We start from the raw sequence: 16,479 nt of genomic DNA on the forward strand, positions 1-16,479 counted from the left end.
ACGGACGGGAGGTTCTGTGGAATCTCCCCCACAGATGGCCGAAGGGCACGAGGGGCTTGGAGTGTGCAGAGCCAAAGGCCGCAGGCCGTCCCCAGGCACCCAGGCCTCAAGGGGCGCCGCCCGCCATGGGGCAGGGCCCTGCTGGGCTGAGCTGCCCGTCCTGGGGTGGGGGGCAGCGCCCGGTGCCTCCCCTGCACTGCTCTCTGACTCTCTCGGCCCCTCCTCCAGAAAAGGTGGAGCGCTACTGAGGTCCCCAGAGCCACAGCAAAGGTGCTTTGTGGTCTCGGTGCCCAGGACACTGGAGACCATGTCGCCACGGTCATCCGAGCAGTACCTAGCACACAGGTGGCAGAACCAGCCTGCCTCTGGTGGCCCAGTCCCCACGGGAAAAGCTGCCAGGCCACAGGCAGCTGCCAGGTCAGGAGACAGATCGTCGGGGGACACGGCAGCAGCGCTTCGGGACCTTCACCCAGGAGGAGGACGAGAGGGTATGCAGGGACGTGAGGAAAGACCAGAACCCCAGAGCCCCCACTGAGGAGCCAGCCCTGGGGACCCAGAGCCACAGGCCCCTCCTCCAGGGGACAAGCAGCTGCCCAGAGAGCCCCCCAGCCCCCCTCCGCGCCCTGATTCACAGGTGAGTCAGGCTTGGAGCCTCCCGGGCCAGGGCAGGACCGACGCAGACTTTCATCTGGATTCAAGGGGAGGAAGGCTGGGGCCAGGGGTGGCGCCTCTGACATTTGTACAAAGCCTCGTCTTGGCAAGAGACCCGGCTCCAGATCCCGCTGAACCAGGGTGTGGCCAGCTGATGAGTCTCAACACAGAAGGGACCTCTCAGGAACAAGGCTGAGTGCAGCCTCCTTACAACCTCGCGGCCTCGACTTCCCAGGCTCGCCCGCGGCCTGTGCCCGTCCACCCCCACCCTGGGTCGGACAGGACGCCCCGAGCCGAGCCCGCTCCTCTGCTCTAATTGCACCTCCGCAGGCAGGACCTGGGGGCGCTTGGCAGCCGCCCGCACGGGGCCAGAGCAAGCGGATGGTCCACGCTTTTGCCCTGGTTCCCGCTGCTTCTCAGGCTGCCACCGCCAGCTCACACCGTCTGCCTCCCCGACTCACGGGTCTGGCACTTTTGAGAAAATAAAGTGACAGACGCCGTGAGCCACGGTGCCCCAGCCCATCCGTGGCCAAGTGTTTACAGCAAGGCACTCGGGCTGCCATGACGGGCTGGGCTGGGGGAGCCCACAAGGACAAGCCAGCGGGGGGCATGGGCACCCCCACCAGGACAGCCCCAATAATCCTACTGGGAATGTTTTCCTAAGCAAACAGCCACAGAATAAATACAGACGCACAGGTTCCGCACCTGCAGCCAAACCAAGTGCTGACCGGGACCTCTGGGCAGAGAGACGTCCCCCTGGGCACCGCAGGGCCACTGTCTCCCTGGCGCTCACTTTGCAGCAGGTGGGGCGGTGTGAGGAGTGATCTGAGCACACCGCGGGCTGTGGGCGGGTTCTGTGCAAATCCTCCGCCATTTACGTAAAGGACAAAAGAGTGGTGGACACTGGTGTCCTCGTGGGTCCTGGCACCCACCTCCTAAGGACAGAGGGATGTCGGTATCTATTCAAGAAGCTGCCCGATCGTTTAGTAGGAAAAACATTGGGAATATGTTGCTGCCCAAGAATGGGGAAAGGAGACGCTGGCCACAGAGCTGCCCAGAGGGCACTGGGGACACTCACAAAGAGCAGGAAAACCCGAGGGATGTGTGGCAGGATCTGACCCTGGATCACAAGTACCAGAGCCACAGAAGGCCACGCAAAGGACCCCAAAGGGAAGGTGGAGGACAAACTCTGGTGCCTCGCAGGCTACGATGGCTTCTCAGTCCTTCTTCCGGGAGCTGCGTCCACACCAACCCTAGCTTCCATTTGCTCAAGACGCCCCCAGGCTGCGGAGGGTGCTTAGGGTTCCAGTCAGCAGGTCTTGGGCCACCAGGGAGGGGACCGCACACGTACCTTCTGGTCGAAGCTCTCCGGGGTCAGGTAGAAGTTGTGGAGGGGGACAAAGTAGTCCTCGAGAAGACCCATGAGCAGGACCAGGTAAACGCCATCTGCAAACTGCAGGGGAGGCTTTGGTGACATTCCCAGCAAACACTTTAACAGACTCAAGGGAGGAGAAACGTTGAACAGCGAAATGATCCAAATCATCCAGCCCTCACCTCACCCGGGCAGCAGGTTTGGAACCAAGGCAAGGACCGGACAAAGCTCCCACCCCAGGTCCTGACCCCCAGAGTGGGGAGAGACGGGGAGAAAGAGACGGGGGGGGGGAGACACAGACATACAGGCAGACACACACACACACACACACAGAATCACACACACAGAGACACAGACACACACACAGAGACACAGACACAGACACACACAGACACACAGAGACACACACACACACAGACCCATACATACACAGAGACACACACACAGACTCAGACACACACAGACACACAGAGACACAGACACACACACGCACACACACATAGACACACACACGTGCATGCACACACACGTCTGAGCAAGGCACCGGCAGGACCAGGTGCCTGGAGGCTAGTGTCTGGGGTCAGGGGCAGCAGCCTGGCTGAGGCCATGTGTCTGAAACTGTCCCTGTTACTGACACTAGGTCTCAGGGGAGGGCCAGCAAGGATGGGCAGGACCCCCAGCAAGAGCCAGCCCCCCATCAGTGTCTGCAGGGTGCGGGTGCAGGGCAGACGGGCCACCTGGTGCGCTGGCTCTCCCTCCGGCCAACACTAAGCACCAGCTGCACCCACGGCTGGGACAGTCCCCCGGGGGCCCCTGGAGATGCCAGCCTTTGTGGCACCCCGCATCCAGAGTCCCTTCCCACTGGGCCCTAAACGGCCTGCACCCACCCCCAGAGCAGGTGATGCTGGGCGTGGGAGGGCGGGACAAGGGGCAGCAGGACCCGCCATCTTTTGAAAATGACCTCTGAGGAGCCAAGGCCTGCCTGAGGCTGCTGCAGCCCCCCCCCCCCCGACAGACACCCAATGGTGGCCTGCCCTGGCCCACGGCAGGGGACATGCCACTAAGAAACGGAACAGTCCTTTGGGGTTGTGGCACTGGCCGGGCCCTGGACTCAGCCTGCCGGCTGCTCGGTGGGTGACATGCCGCCTCCTCTACAGACAATGTGACGTTGGAAACAGGAGTGGACGCTGCGGAAGGAGGACGGATGTGCACTGAAGCGCAGCGTCCAAAACTGAGGCACCCTGGCTTCTGGTGCTAGGTGCTGGCCCATCTGAGAAGTGACGGGCTGGGGATGCCGGTCAGGATGCGGGGGCAGCAGCCCCCATACCGCCACTTGGCCCTGGTGCCTGCCTTTCTCTGAGTCAATCCGGGAAATGGAGGAGGGTACAAATGGCTGGACAGAGGCACTTGTGTCCCAGGAGCAAGACCAGGGAGACCAGTGTCACTAGGGCTGGCTGAGTGGGGAACAACTCAGAGCAAGAAAATGTAGATCCCCAGGTGGACGGGACAAGAGGAGAGGCCAGGCAGGGATGCGCTCCTCTGTCTTATAAGGAGGACGCAGCTGATGTATTTAGGGACCAAAACACAGGACAGAGCAGCTGATGCAGGACCCCTCACCTGAGAAAATGTGCCTGTGAACTCAGCACCTCGACAGGCAACGCGTTAGCAAATTGCCAGAAATAATGGATGCATTTTCAATTGATGCGCAAATACGTGCTTTAGAAAAGGGACCAGGGGACTTCCCGGTGCAGACTGGGCTGCCGCTCAGCCCCCCGCGGGTAGTGGGAGGGCGCCACAGAGCCCTGGGTGCAGCCCTGGGTGAGGGGATTAGGGATGGTTTTCATTTGTTTTGCTTATCTGCGCTTTCAGGCATTTCTACAATGAACCTGAATTACTTTTTTAATTAGAAAAGCAAATGAGAGAAGTCTAAGGAGGAGAAAGGGGTGAGGGAAATCGCCCAGGGGCTTAAGAAGGATCAGCTGTGCCTTAGAGGCCTCTGTGCCAACAGCTCCCAAGGCCCCAGACTAATCCGGGGAGCCGGCGTCCTGTCTGCCAAGGCTGAGGACCTGTTTTCACCGCGCCACTTTATCTTGGGGCGGGAGGTGTGCATTCTATTGCAGAAGAAATATTCTATCCACGTTCACTGGAGGGGGATTATTCAGCATTTGCCAGGTGCAGGTCACAGGGCCACAGGTGACAGCAGCGGCCTCCACCGCAGGGCATCAGACCCGAGGGACCTGCACGTGCAAAGGCGCGTGACAGTGTGGGGTGCAGCCCCGGAGGGTGTGGAGAGTTGGGCCTTCTCCCAGAACAGACATGTCGGAGTTCTAGTCCCCAGGACCTGTGAACGTGACCTTATTTGGAAACAGGGTCCCTGCAGAGGTCAGGAGGTTGACGTGAAGTCACCAGGGGTGGGCGCCAGTGCGACATGGCTGCGTCCTTCTGAAAGGGCAAGTTCAGGCCCAGAGACGGCCATGGACGCAGAGCGGCGCTGTGTCCACAGCCCAGGAGCACCCAGGGGCTCCCGCCTGCTCGTCCCTGCCCCACCCGGGCTCAGAGGTGCTGGACGCCAGGACAGAGACCCGGGGGCCGAGCCCCGCCCTGCCCACCTGGGGGCCGAGCCCCACCTACCTGGGTCTCCAGCTCCGTCACCTCCAGGTTCAGCTTGTTCAGCTGCTTGTTCACAAAAGTGATGAGCGACTGCAAGGCAGAGCGAGAGGGGACATCGGGGACAGCACTGGCCCCATGGGGTGTCCACCAGTACCCACTGCCACCAGGGCTCAGTGAGAAAGCCCCGTGCCAGACGCGGGGCGCGTGCAGCCAGCCACGGCTGGTGGCCTGGGGAGGAGCCTGGCAGGGGGCAGGGTCCCGGGTCCCTCCAGGCCACCCCCACTGCGGGCCTGAGGAGGACAGCTGGAAGCAGGAGTCAGAGGGAGACGCCAGATGGCTCTGTACCTGGCTGGTGGCCCCGCTGACCCCACCTACTGAAGGAGCAAGGTGACCATGGGCCACACCCGTTCCACCCAGTGACCACCCTGAGTCACACAGAGGTGGCCCAGGCTACGTCACGGTGGCCCTGAGAGGGGGCAATGCCTCTGGCCCCACCAGGCAGGTGGGAAACTGAGGCTGGGTCCTCAGGACACAGCCTGGAGGAGAGGACCTTCCTCCCTCACTGTCCACCCATCTGCTCCGTCCCTGGGCCAGATGTGGCTGGGGCGGGGCAGGGCGGGGACGCCCAGGCCCGGTCCTTGGGACCTGAGGAAACGAGGAAGGCTCAGTCTGGGAGGACCATGGGCGATTCCCACAGCCTGTGGTCACGTTTCCAGGACATAAAGATGTCACTGAGCCTGGACTGGCACTTCCCAAAAGCGGGTTCCACAGGACTGTAAGACGTCCTGTCCCCAAATGAAGATGCATGAATCTCACCATCCACACCCACTTGGGAAGCGCGTCCACCCCATTCCTTCTTGGAGAGTTGCAATGCCAGGTGGCACATTAAAGGCTCTGATAAGTCCTGCACTGAGCAATCCATCTGGGGAAGCTGTCCTGAGCAGAGAGCTCCCTCCCTGGCTCCCGGCCCACAGCTGCCTCCCCAGTGGGGCGTCCCCAGGCCCTCGGCCAGGGGCCCCCATCCCTTCTGGAGGCGCAGCGCCCTAGCAGATCCCCACAGCCTCGCTGGACTTTCCCATCCATGGCCTGGCCAACAGGATGCCTGGGTGGGGAGGCCCGGCCTCCCAGCTCCCGCCTGGAGACAAAGAGGCTGATGGCTGTGAATGTGGCTTGGCAGTAATGAGGCCGGTGACACTGCCGTGCCTGCTTGACAGCACTCCACACTGCGAAAAGCCCTGGGGTCTGTGGGAGTCTCTGGGAACTGCCTGGCTGAGGCTGGCGGGAGGGCGGGAGCTGGCTTTGCGCACTGTGGCCGCAGTTTTGACTGATTCTGCTCCAGTCCCGCGGCCACGTTTCAGAAGGCACGCTCTGCCCAGCAGGCGGCGAGACAGAGGTCGGGGAGGTGGGGGGACCGGCTCACCTTCTTCACCAAGTTGAGCTTGTCCGGCGCGTGATCGAAGAGCGTGTCGAAGGCATCTCGCTCTGCAGGACAGGCCAGGAGGGGACAGGAGAGGGGCTGAAGGAGGCCACTCGTGCCCTGATGGCCTGTGCCCCCGGGACGCTCTGCCTGACGTCCCCCCGCCAGCCCGGAGTCTAATTCCTGCCAGAACTGAAGGGGGCGCCCTCGAGGAGGCTGGGCGAGCCGGGAGCCCCGGCACCAGACACGCGCACAGGATGCCTCCAAGGTGCTGTTCAACAGGGCGGGAAGCTCTCCATGGGCCACAGGACGGCACTGGGACAGTGGCCCGGCCACTCCTGTCACTCAAGCCGTCCCCAACTCTCCCTCTCCACGTCCTTTGTCTACCTGTGAACGGCATCTGCAGATCCAGTCACCTCTGCCTCCCCAAAGCAGCTGCGCCCCCACACAGGCTGCCCCCACCCTAGGGCGCCTGCAGCCTCCTGCTCAGCGGGCCTCTGGCTTTTCCCCATCCTCCCCTTTAAAGCGCTACTGAATCCTTCCTTATCCTCCCGCCCAAACCACTGAGCCCAGCTCCTCACCATGCTTAGAATAGAGGCCCTTCTCCCTCCAGTGGGCCAAGGGGTGGATCAGGCACCCTCCACACTCAGGTCCCTGACTTCATTCCACCCACCGGCCTCTGACTGCTCCTGCAACGAGCTTCAGGCACAGCCTGCCCCGGGGCCTTTGCACCTGCCCTATGGCTGCCTCACTGCCTTGCGTCCCTAGGCACCTCTGAGGGGCTCCCAGCCTCCACCAGCTGTCCTTTCACGGAGAGGCACTTCTCTGCTGGACCATCCACTCCCCACGCCTGGGACCGCGGATGCGTGTCCCCTGCACTGGCTGCTCCTGCTCGGGGAAGGGTGGGCCCCAGCGCTCAGCGAGCAAAGGGACTGAGACACTGCGGCTCCCGACAGCATCCCTGGGGAGTCCGCTCCGTCCGCAGGGTCAACTTCAGGGACGGGGACGGGTGGCTCACGCCCCCTGCAGTGCCCGTCCACCCTCCTCCTCCCAGGAGCCCTCGCTGCTCCGACCTCCACCTGGGTGGCCCCCTGACGGCTGAGGACGGGGGAGGGCATGGGGCTGGCTGGCTGACCCCTGAGGGGGGCACGCGGACAGAGCACAGAGCGGCGGGGACGGCCGCTGGCAGAAGGGCAGGCAGAGAGCGTGTGGGAGGGACCTCCCTGGGGCAGGTGGTGCCCAGGACGAGGACAGCAGAGACACCTCTGTGTCCAGCCAGGGCTTGGCCTGAGCCCTGCCTGGAGACCTCCCCTGCCCTCCCGGGGTGGCCAGGCCAGCATCTGAGTCACCCCCAACCTGTCTCAGGACAGTGAAGGAGGGAGGAGCCGCCCGGCCACTGCTGGGGAGAGCAGCTGCCTCCTCCCCCCGCCAGGCCCTAAGGGAAGGAGCTGGACACCCAAGGGCCAGGGACAAGAGGTGGTGGACACTGCAGCTGGCCCGCCCAGCCCAGAGCTCCTGGCGCCCAGGAGCCTGCACATGCGCCTGGGCGGGGGCAGAAGCCTCCTCCGCCCAGAGCCTGGACAGTCCTCCCGCCGGCCTCCCAGCCTCAGCCTCCACCGCAGCAGATGTGAACGACTTGACCGCCATCAAAGTCAGGTTGTCCCCAGTGAGACAATCTGTTAAGGGCACCAAAAGGGCTCAACGTCACCAGGCAAGACCCAGCTTTAGACGCTGCTTACGGAGGCCCCGGGAGCAGAGCGCTTGACGTCAGCGGGTATATTTAGCCAGGCCACTGCTGGGCTGGCGGAGTCAGGCCACACGGGAGGCCACTGGGCGGGAGGGGACGCCCATGCTGGCTGCCGCTCACCTGCACCAGGGGCTGGAGGGCTCTGAAGGGGGACAGTGGGGACTAGCCACAGGACCCAGCACACATCTGTGTGCCCGTGGGGATAAAGGTGGGTCCAGGCTCGGCTCCCCGCGGCATGGCTTCAAGGTCCACAGGCTTCAAGGTGAACGGCCTCCTCCTCCCCAAGCCCACCTCCTGCCCTGAGAGCCAACCCTGCCCACTGCAGTCCAGGAAGAGGAGGCGGGAGTGCAGCAAAGCTCAGTCCAGGAGGTCAGGGCTGGCCTCTGTCCCTTGGTGCTCCCCGAGGACGAAGGGGTCCTGCAGTTTGAGGGGGGCTTTCTGGACAAGAGGAGGAGGGAGGACGGCGCTCCAGGGAGGGGACAGCACGTGGAACAGAGGGCGAGGAAGCCCAGAGTCAGGCCAAGAGTGGGGGGGCGTGAGCCAGCTGGCGGGGGCAGCGGGCGCCGTGGGGGCGGCTGGGTGCCGTGGGGGCAGTGGGCGCTGGGCAGTGCCGTGGCGTCAGGCTGCAGTTTTGAACCAGCTCTGCTGGCAGGAACGGGGAGGCCAGGAGGGGCGAGGCCAGGAGGGGCGAGGTCTGGCTATAAGGAGGAGAGGTGAAGGGAGCACACGGCGTCCCTGTCCTCACGCAGCCTGGGAAGGGCCCAACGCTGGGGCGGGGGCGGCTGCCAGCAAGAAGAGGCCCAGCCAGGCGTCGCCATGGAGACCAGACTACAACCTCCGCTCCCTGGAGAGCGCTTCCACCCAGAGAAAAGCCTGCTCCCCACCTCTGCAGGACCCTGGGGACAGACAGAGAGGCAGGAGCGGGCTCCTGGCAAAGCCCAGCAGGCAGCGTCACCGGGCCACCTGGTGCCCTGGGAGCTCCCAGAGTGTCTAGGAGCTGCTGCGGGCCCACGGGCACTAGGTGGGGGCTGGGGTGCTGCCCTGGTGCCGTCCAGTGCGCAGGACGCTTGCAGTTCAAGGAGCCCTGAGCAGGGGAGGAGGGGCAGGAGCCCACAGGTCCACCCCGTCTGCCAGGCACGCGGAGGCCTGCGGGTGTAGACATTGACATGGGCAAGAGTTACACACTCCCTGGGCACAGGGCACTCGGCCAATAGGTGAGGCGGGTGGGAGCACCTGCGGTCACTGGGGTAAGTGACATGGAGCAATCCTGAGGGGCAGGAGGCCTGGGCAGGAGGCCTGGGGCCGCAGGTGGAGCCTCCACACTGGAGCAGGGCCTGGAGGCCAGAGGGGAGGTGTGCAAAGGGTGCTCAGAGAGACCCTCGGGGCCACTGAGAGGGCCTCGGGCAGGCAGGGACGTATTAGGGAGACTGAGGACCCCCTCAAAAATGGTTGGTGTAAAGAACCTGGCAGCTGCAAGGGGCAAGCGGGGAGGCCACGGCGCCAGAGGACGCAGTGTGTGTGGTCAGACCCGGGCAGCGGGCTGAAGGGGGCCGCGGGAGGTGCGCCACAGCCACCCCTGCTCCCCGGCCCGCACCCCCACAGGCCGGGCAGGGGACCAGGAGCTTGCCTCTGCGTCAGCAGGAGCCCAGGCCGGGGGCGGGACGAGCCGCCTGTCACCCACTAATAGCCCCGTGTGGCGCTCAGAGCTGAGCGAGCACAGCCTTGGGCCTCTGGTGGCCCGGGCCTCCCCTCAGGCCACGCTGCGCACCTGCCCCGTGCCCGCCCACTGCCGGGCCCCCACCACGCTGATGCTCCGTGACCTCCCACAGCGAGTCTACAGGCCGCAGAGGACGCGAGGGCCTGGGCCCCTCTGCCGGTGTCACCCCAGGGTTGAGCTGCTCTGAGCAGGAAGGGGCAGGGTGCCTGACGGGCACTCTCGGGTGCCCCACGCCGGCCCTGGGCTGCCCTCCTGCAGCCTCTCCCTCGGTGGCCGTGACCAGCCTTCCCCCTCCTCCTTTATTTGTTTCTTAATAAAATCGACACTAAAAAAGAGCAGAATGGAATCCCGTGTGGCGGTGAGTCAAGCCCAGGGGACAGGATGCTGCCTCCTCTGGAACCCCAGGCCTTGGGGAAGTCTAGGACGGCGTGCTGGCTGGTCCCCAGAACAGCCTCAGGGCTGGGCTTCAGGGACATCCCTACCCGAGGACCCCAGTGACCGCACCAGTGCCGGCCGGGGCCTTGCTCCTCCTGACGGTGCCGGCCCCTCCCCACCTGCTGGAGAACGGGCACTGGGGGCCAGTGCTCCTGGTTTGAAAGGTCCCCCACAGGTGGCTCTGTCCAGGAGGCCAGCTGGGCTGCCCACCTCCGGGGGTCAAACACCAGCACACGTGGCTGGTCCCGGTGCTGCCACCCCTCGTTGGTGATGGGTCCCAGGCTTGAGTGGGGGGTGGCCAGGACCCTCTTTGGGACACCCCTGAGAACTTGCAGGAAAACCAGCCGCCAGGGAGCAGGGCCCTCACTCACGTCACTCGGTCCTGTCCCTTACTCCCCATTGCTGGTGAGGGACAGAGATGAAGGGGCAGCGAAAGGTCACCCGCTGGGACCAGAGCCTTGGTGGCCAGACCCCAGGGAGGGCTGTTAAGCCAGAGACTGTGAGAAGCCCACCCCACCTAGGGCCCCTCCCTCCCTCCACCCTGCCCCTCCTGACCTGGTGCCCCACGGCCCTGGCTCCACTCCCCTATGACCCATGAGCCCCAGGGCGCCCGGTACTCACCAAACCGGCCCATCATCTGCCTGCAACAAGAAGAGGGAGAGAGGGGGACAGGGAGAGAGGGAGGGACAGGGAGAGAGGGGGGACAGGGAGAGAGGGAGGGACAGAGAGAGGGGGAGAGAGAGGGACAGAGAGAGAGAAAGAGGGGGATAGAGAGAGAGAGAGGGACAGAGAGAGGGGGAGAGAGAGAGGGAGGGACAGAGAGAGGGGGAGAGAGAGGGACAGAGAGAGAGAGAGGGACAGAGAGAGAGAAAGAGGGGGGATAGAGAGAGAGAGGGACAGAGAGAGGGGGAGAGAGAGAGGGAGGGACAGAGAGAGGGGGAGAGAGAGGGACAGAGAGAGAGAGAGGGACAGAGAGAGAGAAAGAGGGGGGATAGAGAGAGAGAGGGGACAGGGAGAGAGGGAGGGACAGGGAGAGAGGGAGGGACAGGGAGAGAGGGGGGACAGGGAGAGAGGGGTACAGGGGAGAGAGGGGGGAGAGAGAGGGACAGAGAGAGAGAGGGACAGAGAGAGAGAGAGGGACAGAGAGAGAGAGAGGGACAGAGAGAGAGAAAGAGGGGGGATAGAGAGAGAGAGGGACAGGGAGAGAGGGGGGACAGGGAGAGAGGGGGGACAGGGAGAGAGGGGGGAGAGAGAGGGACAGAGAGAGAGAGAGGGACAGAGAGAGAGAGAGGGACAGAGAGAGAGAGGGACAGAGAGAGAGAAAGAGGGGGGATAGAGAGAGAGAGGGACAGGAGAGAGGGGGGACAGGGAGAGAGGGGGGACAGGGAGAGAGGGGGGACAGGGAGAGAGGGGGAGAGAGAGGGACAGAGAGAGAGAGAGGGACAGAGAGAGAGAAAGAGGGGGGATAGAGAGAGAGAGGGACAGAGAGAGAGAGAGGGAGCAGAGAGGGAGAGAGAGGGACAGAGAGAGAGAGAGGGACAGAGAGAGAGAAAGAGGGGGGATAGAGAGAGAGAGGGACAGGGAGAGAGGGGGGACAGGGAGAGAGGGGGACAGGGAGAGAGAGAGGGACAGAGAGAGAGAAAGAGGGGGAATAGAGAGAGAGAGGGACAGGAGAGAGGGGGGACAGGGAGAGAGGGGGAGAGAGAGGGAAGGGACAGAGAGAGGGACAGAGAGAGAGAGAGGGACAGAGAGAGAGAAAGAGGGGGGATAGAGAGAGAGAGGGACAGAGAGAGAGAGAGGGACAGAGAGAGAGAGAGGGACAGAGAGAGAGAGAGGGACAGAGAGAGAGAAAGAGGGGGGATAGAGAGAGAGAGGGACAGAGAGAGAGAGAGGGACAGAGAGAGAGAGGGACAGAGAGAGAGAAAGAGGGGGGATAGAGAGAGAGAGGGACAGGGAGAGGGGGGTACAGGGAGAGAGGGAGGGACAGGGAGAGAGGGGGACAGGGAGAGAGGGGTACAGGGAGAGAGGGAGGACAGGGAGAGAGGGGGACAGGGAGAGAGGGGTACAGGGAGAGAGGGAGGACAGGGAGAGAGGGGGGACAGGGAGAGAGGGGGTACAGGGAGAGAGGGGGAGAGAGAGGGACAGAGAGAGAGAGAGGGACAGAGAGAGAGAGAGGGACAGAGAGAGAGAGAGGGACAGAGAGAGAGAAAGAGGGGGGATAGAGAGAGAGAGGGACAGAGAGAGAGAGAGGGACGAGAGAGAGAGAGAGGGACAGAGAGGAGAGAGGGACAGAGAGAGAGAAAGAGGGGGATAGAGAGAGAGAGGGACAGAGAGAGAGAGAGGGACAGAGAGAGAGAGAGGGACAGAGAGAGAGAAAGAGGGGGGATAGAGAGAGAGAGGGACAGGGAGAGAGAGAGGGACAGAGAGAGAGAGAGGGACAGAGAGAGAGAGAGGGACAGAGAGAGAGAAAGAGGGGGGATAGAGAGAGGGAGGGACAGAGAGAGAGAGAGGGACAGAGAGAGAGAGAGGGACGAGAGAGAGAGAAGGGAGGAAGAGAGAGAGAGAGGGACAGAGAGAGAGAAAGAGGGGGGATAGAGAGAGAGAGGGACAGGGAGAGAGGGGGGACAGGGAGAGAGGGGGACAGGGAGAGAGAGAGGGACAGAGAGAGAGAAAGAGGGGGGATAGAGAGAGAGAGGGACAGGGAGAGAGGGGGACAGGGAGAGAGGGGGGAGAGAGAGGGACAGGGAGAGAGAGAGGGACAGAGAGAGAGAGAGGGACAGAGAGAGAGAAAGAGGGGGGATAGAGAGAGAGAGGGACAGAGAGAGAGAGAGGGACAGAGAGAGAGAGAGGGACAGAGAGAGAGAGAGGGACAGAGAGAGAGAAAGAGGGGGGATAGAGAGAGAGAGGGACAGAGAGAGAGAGAGGGACAGAGAGAGAGAGAGGGACAGAGAGAGAGAAAGAGGGGGGATAGAGAGAGAGAGGGACAGGGAGAGAGGGGGTACAGGGAGAGAGGGAGGGACAGGGAGAGAGGGGGGACAGGGAGAGAGGGGGTACAGGGAGAGAGGGAGGGACAGGGAGAGAGGGGGACAGGGAGAGAGGGGGTACAGGGAGAGAGGGAGGGACAGGGAGAGAGGGGGGACAGGGAGAGAGGGGGTACAGGGAGAGAGGGGGGAGAGCGAGGGACAGAGAGAGAGAGAGGGACAGAGAGAGAGAGAGGGACAGGAGAGAGAGAGAGAGAGACAGAGAGAGAGAAAGAGGGGGGATAGAGAGAGAGAGGGACAGAGAGAGAGAGAGGGACAGAGAGAGAGAGAGAGGACAGAGAGAGAGAGAGGGACAGAGAGAGAGAAAGAGGGGGATAGAGAGAGAGAGGGACAGAGAGAGAGAGAGGGACAGAGAGAGAGAGAGGACAGAGAGAGAGAGGGACAGAGAGAGAGAAAGAGGGGGGATAGAGAGAGAGCGGGACAGGAGAGAGAGGGGGGACAGGGAGAGAGGGGGGAAGGGAGAGAGAGAGGGACAGAGAGAGAGAAAGAGGGGGGATAGAGAGGAGAGGGACAGGGAGAGAGGGGGACAGGGAGAGAGGGGGGAGAGAGAGAGGACAGAGAGAGAGAGAGGGACAGAGAGAGAGAGAGGGACAGAGAGAGAGAAAGAGGGGGGATAGAGAGAGGGAGGGACAGAGAGAGAGAGAGGGCAGAGAGAGAGAGAGGGACAGAGAGAGAGAGAGGGACAGAGAGAGAGAGGGACAGAGAGAGAGAAAGAGGGGGGATAGAGAGAGAGAGGGACAGGGAGAGAGGGGGGACAGGGAGAGAGGGGGGACAGGGAGAGAGAGAGGGACAGAGAGAGAGAAAAGAGGGGGGATAGAGAGAGAGAGGGACAGGGAGAGAGGGGGACAGGGAGAGAGGGGGAGAGAGAGGGACAGGGAGAGAGAGAGGGACAGAGAGAGAGAGAGGGACAGAGAGAGAGAAAGAGGGGGGGATAGAGAGAGAGAGGGACAGAGAGAGAGAGAGGGACAGAGAGAGAGAGAGGGACAGAGAGAGAGAGAGGGACAGAGAGAGAGAAAGAGGGGGGATAGAGAGAGAGAGGGACAGAGAGAGAGAGAGGGACAGAGAGAGAGAGAGGGACAGAGAGAGAGAAAGAGGGGGGAAAGAGAGAGAGAGGGACAGGGAGAGAGGGGTACAGGGAGAGAGGGAGGGACAGGGAGAGAGGGGGGACAGGGAGAGAGGGGGTACAGGGGGAGAGAGGGAGGGACAGGGAGAGAGGGGGGACAGGGAGAGAGGGGGTACAGGGAGAGAGGGAGGGACAGGGAGAGAGGGGGGACAGGGAGAGGGGGTACGGGAGAGAGGGGGGAGAGAGGGACAGAGAGAGAGGGACAGAGAGAGAGAGAGGGACAGAGAGAGAGAAAGAGGGGGGATAGAGAGAGAGAGGGACAGAGAGAGAGAGAGGGACAGAGAGAGAGAGAGGGACAGAGAGAGAGAGAGGGACAGAGAGAGAGAAGAGGGGGGATAGAGAGAGAGAGAGGACAGAGAGAGAGAGAGGGACAGAGAGAGAGAGAGGGACAGAGAGAGAGAGAGGGACAGAGAGAGAGAAAGAGGGGGGAAGAGAGAGAGAGGGACAGGGAGAGAGGGGGGACAGGAGAGAGGGGTGACAGGGAGAGAGAGAGGGACAGAGAGAGAGAAAGAGGGGGGATAGAGAGAGAGAGGGACAGGGAGAGAGGGGGGACAGGGAGAGAGGGGGACAGGGAGAGAGGGGGGACAGGGAGAGAGGGGGGAGAGAGAGGGACAGAGAGAGAGAGAGGGACAGAGAGAGAGAGAGGGACAGAGAGAGAGAAAGAGGGGGGATAGAGAGAGAGAGGGACAGAGAGAGAGAGGGACAGAGAGAGAGAGAGGGACAGAGAGAGAGAGAGGGACAGAGAGAGAGAAAGAGGGGGGATAGAGAGAGAGAGGGACAGGGAGAGAGGGGGGACAGGGAGAGAGGGGGGACAGGGAGAGAGGGGGGACAGGGAGAGAGGGGGGACAGGGAGAGAGAGAGGGACAGAGAGAGAAAAGAGGGGGGATAGAGAGAGAGAGGGACAGGGAGAGAGGGGGGACAGGGAGAGAGGGGGAGAGAGAGGGACAGAGAGAGAGAGAGGGACAGAGAGAGAGAGAGGGAGAAGAGAGAGAAAGAGGGGGATAGAGAGAGAGAGGGACAGAGAGAGAGAGAGGGCAGAGAGAGAGAGGGACAGAGAGAGAGAGAAGGGAAAAGAGAGAGAAAAGAGGGGGGGATAGAGAGAGAGAGGGACAGAGAGAGAGAGAGGGACAGAGAGAGAGAGAGGGACAGAGAGAGAGAAAGAGGGGGGATAGAGAGAGAGAGGACAGGGAGAGAGAGAGGGACAGAGAGAGAGAGAGGGACAGAGAGAGAGAGAGGACAGAGAGAGAGAAAGAGGGGGGATAAGAGAGAGAGAGGGACAGGGAGAGAGAGAGAGGACAGAGAGAGAGAGAGGGAAAGAGAGAGAGAGAGGGACAGAGAGAGAGAAAGAGGGGGGATAGAGAGAGAGAGGGACAGGGAGAGAGAGAGGGACAGAGAGAGAGAGAGGGACAGAGAGAGAGAAAGAGGGGGGATAGAGAGAGAGAGGGACAGAGAGAGAGAGAGGGACAGAGAGAGGAGAGAGGACAGAGAGAGAGAAAGAGGGGGGATAGAGAGAGAGAGGGACAGGGAGAGAGGAGGGACAGGGAGAGAGGGGGGACAGGGAGAGAGGGGGGAGAGAGAGGGAGGGACAGAGAGAGGGGGAGAGAGAGAGGGAGGGACAGAGAGAGGGGGAGAGAGAGAGGGAGGGACAGAGAGAGGGGGAGAGAGAGAGAGGGAGGGGACAGAGAGAGGGGGGAGAGAGAGAGAGAGGACAGAGAGAGAGAGAGGGACAGAGAGAGAGAAAGAGGGGGGATAGAGAGAGGGAGGGACAGAGAGGGGGGAGAGAGAGGGACAGAGAGAGAGAGAGGGAAAGAGAGAGAGAGAGGGACAGAGAGAGAGAAAGAGGGGGGATAGAGAGAGAGAGGGGACAGGGAGAGAGGGAGGGACAGGGAGAGGGGGGGACAGGGAGAGAGGGGGGACAGGGAGAGGGGGGAGAGAGAGGGAGGGACAGAGAGAGGGGGAGAGAGAGGACAGAGAGAGAGAAAGCGGGGGGCACGAGCCCGAGCCCGAGAGAGGAGAGGGACAGAGGGCGGGGAGAGAGCTGTCAGACGGCCTCAGCGGCTCAGTAAGCAACATGACAGGGCAGGGCCGACCAGTTCAAGTGTCCCTCATGGGACCTGAATCCCGCCTGGCTCCCTTCTGTCCACCCTGGGGACACACGCAGGGTGCTGGTGCAGGGTGCTGGTGCAGGGGCTGACACTGCACGAGACTGGCAGCAGGTCACCCCCTGGGTGGGCACGCCAGCCGCCTGAGTCGCCCTCTGTAGGGGCTGCGTACGAGTCACAGGAGGGACCCAGTTCCTGCAGGCCTCCCAGCAGCCTTGCCCACAGACCTCAGGTCCAGGGCTGCAATGGCCCAAGCCCTGTGTC

General features: G+C 62.6%; 1 protein-coding gene across 6 annotated transcripts in view; it reads right to left on the reverse strand.

The window, feature by feature from the left end:
• Positions 1-16,479, reverse strand: part of LOC143398602 (beta-parvin) — a 44,138-nt gene that overhangs the window by 6,815 nt on the left and 20,844 nt on the right. For 4 of the 6 annotated variants that reach the window (XM_076855461.2, XM_076855460.2, XM_077109338.1 and 1 more), the window contains 4 exons: positions 10,571-10,590; positions 6,054-6,115; positions 4,655-4,723; positions 2,003-2,104 (listed from right to left, as the gene is read on the reverse strand). In XM_076855461.2, the coding sequence (XP_076711576.2) occupies positions 2,003-2,104; positions 4,655-4,723; positions 6,054-6,115; positions 10,571-10,590 (253 nt within the window). Of the gene's footprint in view, positions 1-2,002; positions 2,105-4,654; positions 4,724-6,053; positions 6,116-6,822; positions 10,492-10,570; positions 10,591-16,479 lie in introns of those variants that run through there. The other 2 variants (XM_077109337.1, XM_076855459.2) reach the window with 2 other exon arrangements.

This window comes from Callospermophilus lateralis, chromosome 4 (genome assembly GCF_048772815.1).
Source record: "Callospermophilus lateralis isolate mCalLat2 chromosome 4, mCalLat2.hap1, whole genome shotgun sequence".
In the NCBI taxonomy this organism is placed as follows: Eukaryota; Metazoa; Chordata; class Mammalia; order Rodentia; family Sciuridae; genus Callospermophilus; species Callospermophilus lateralis.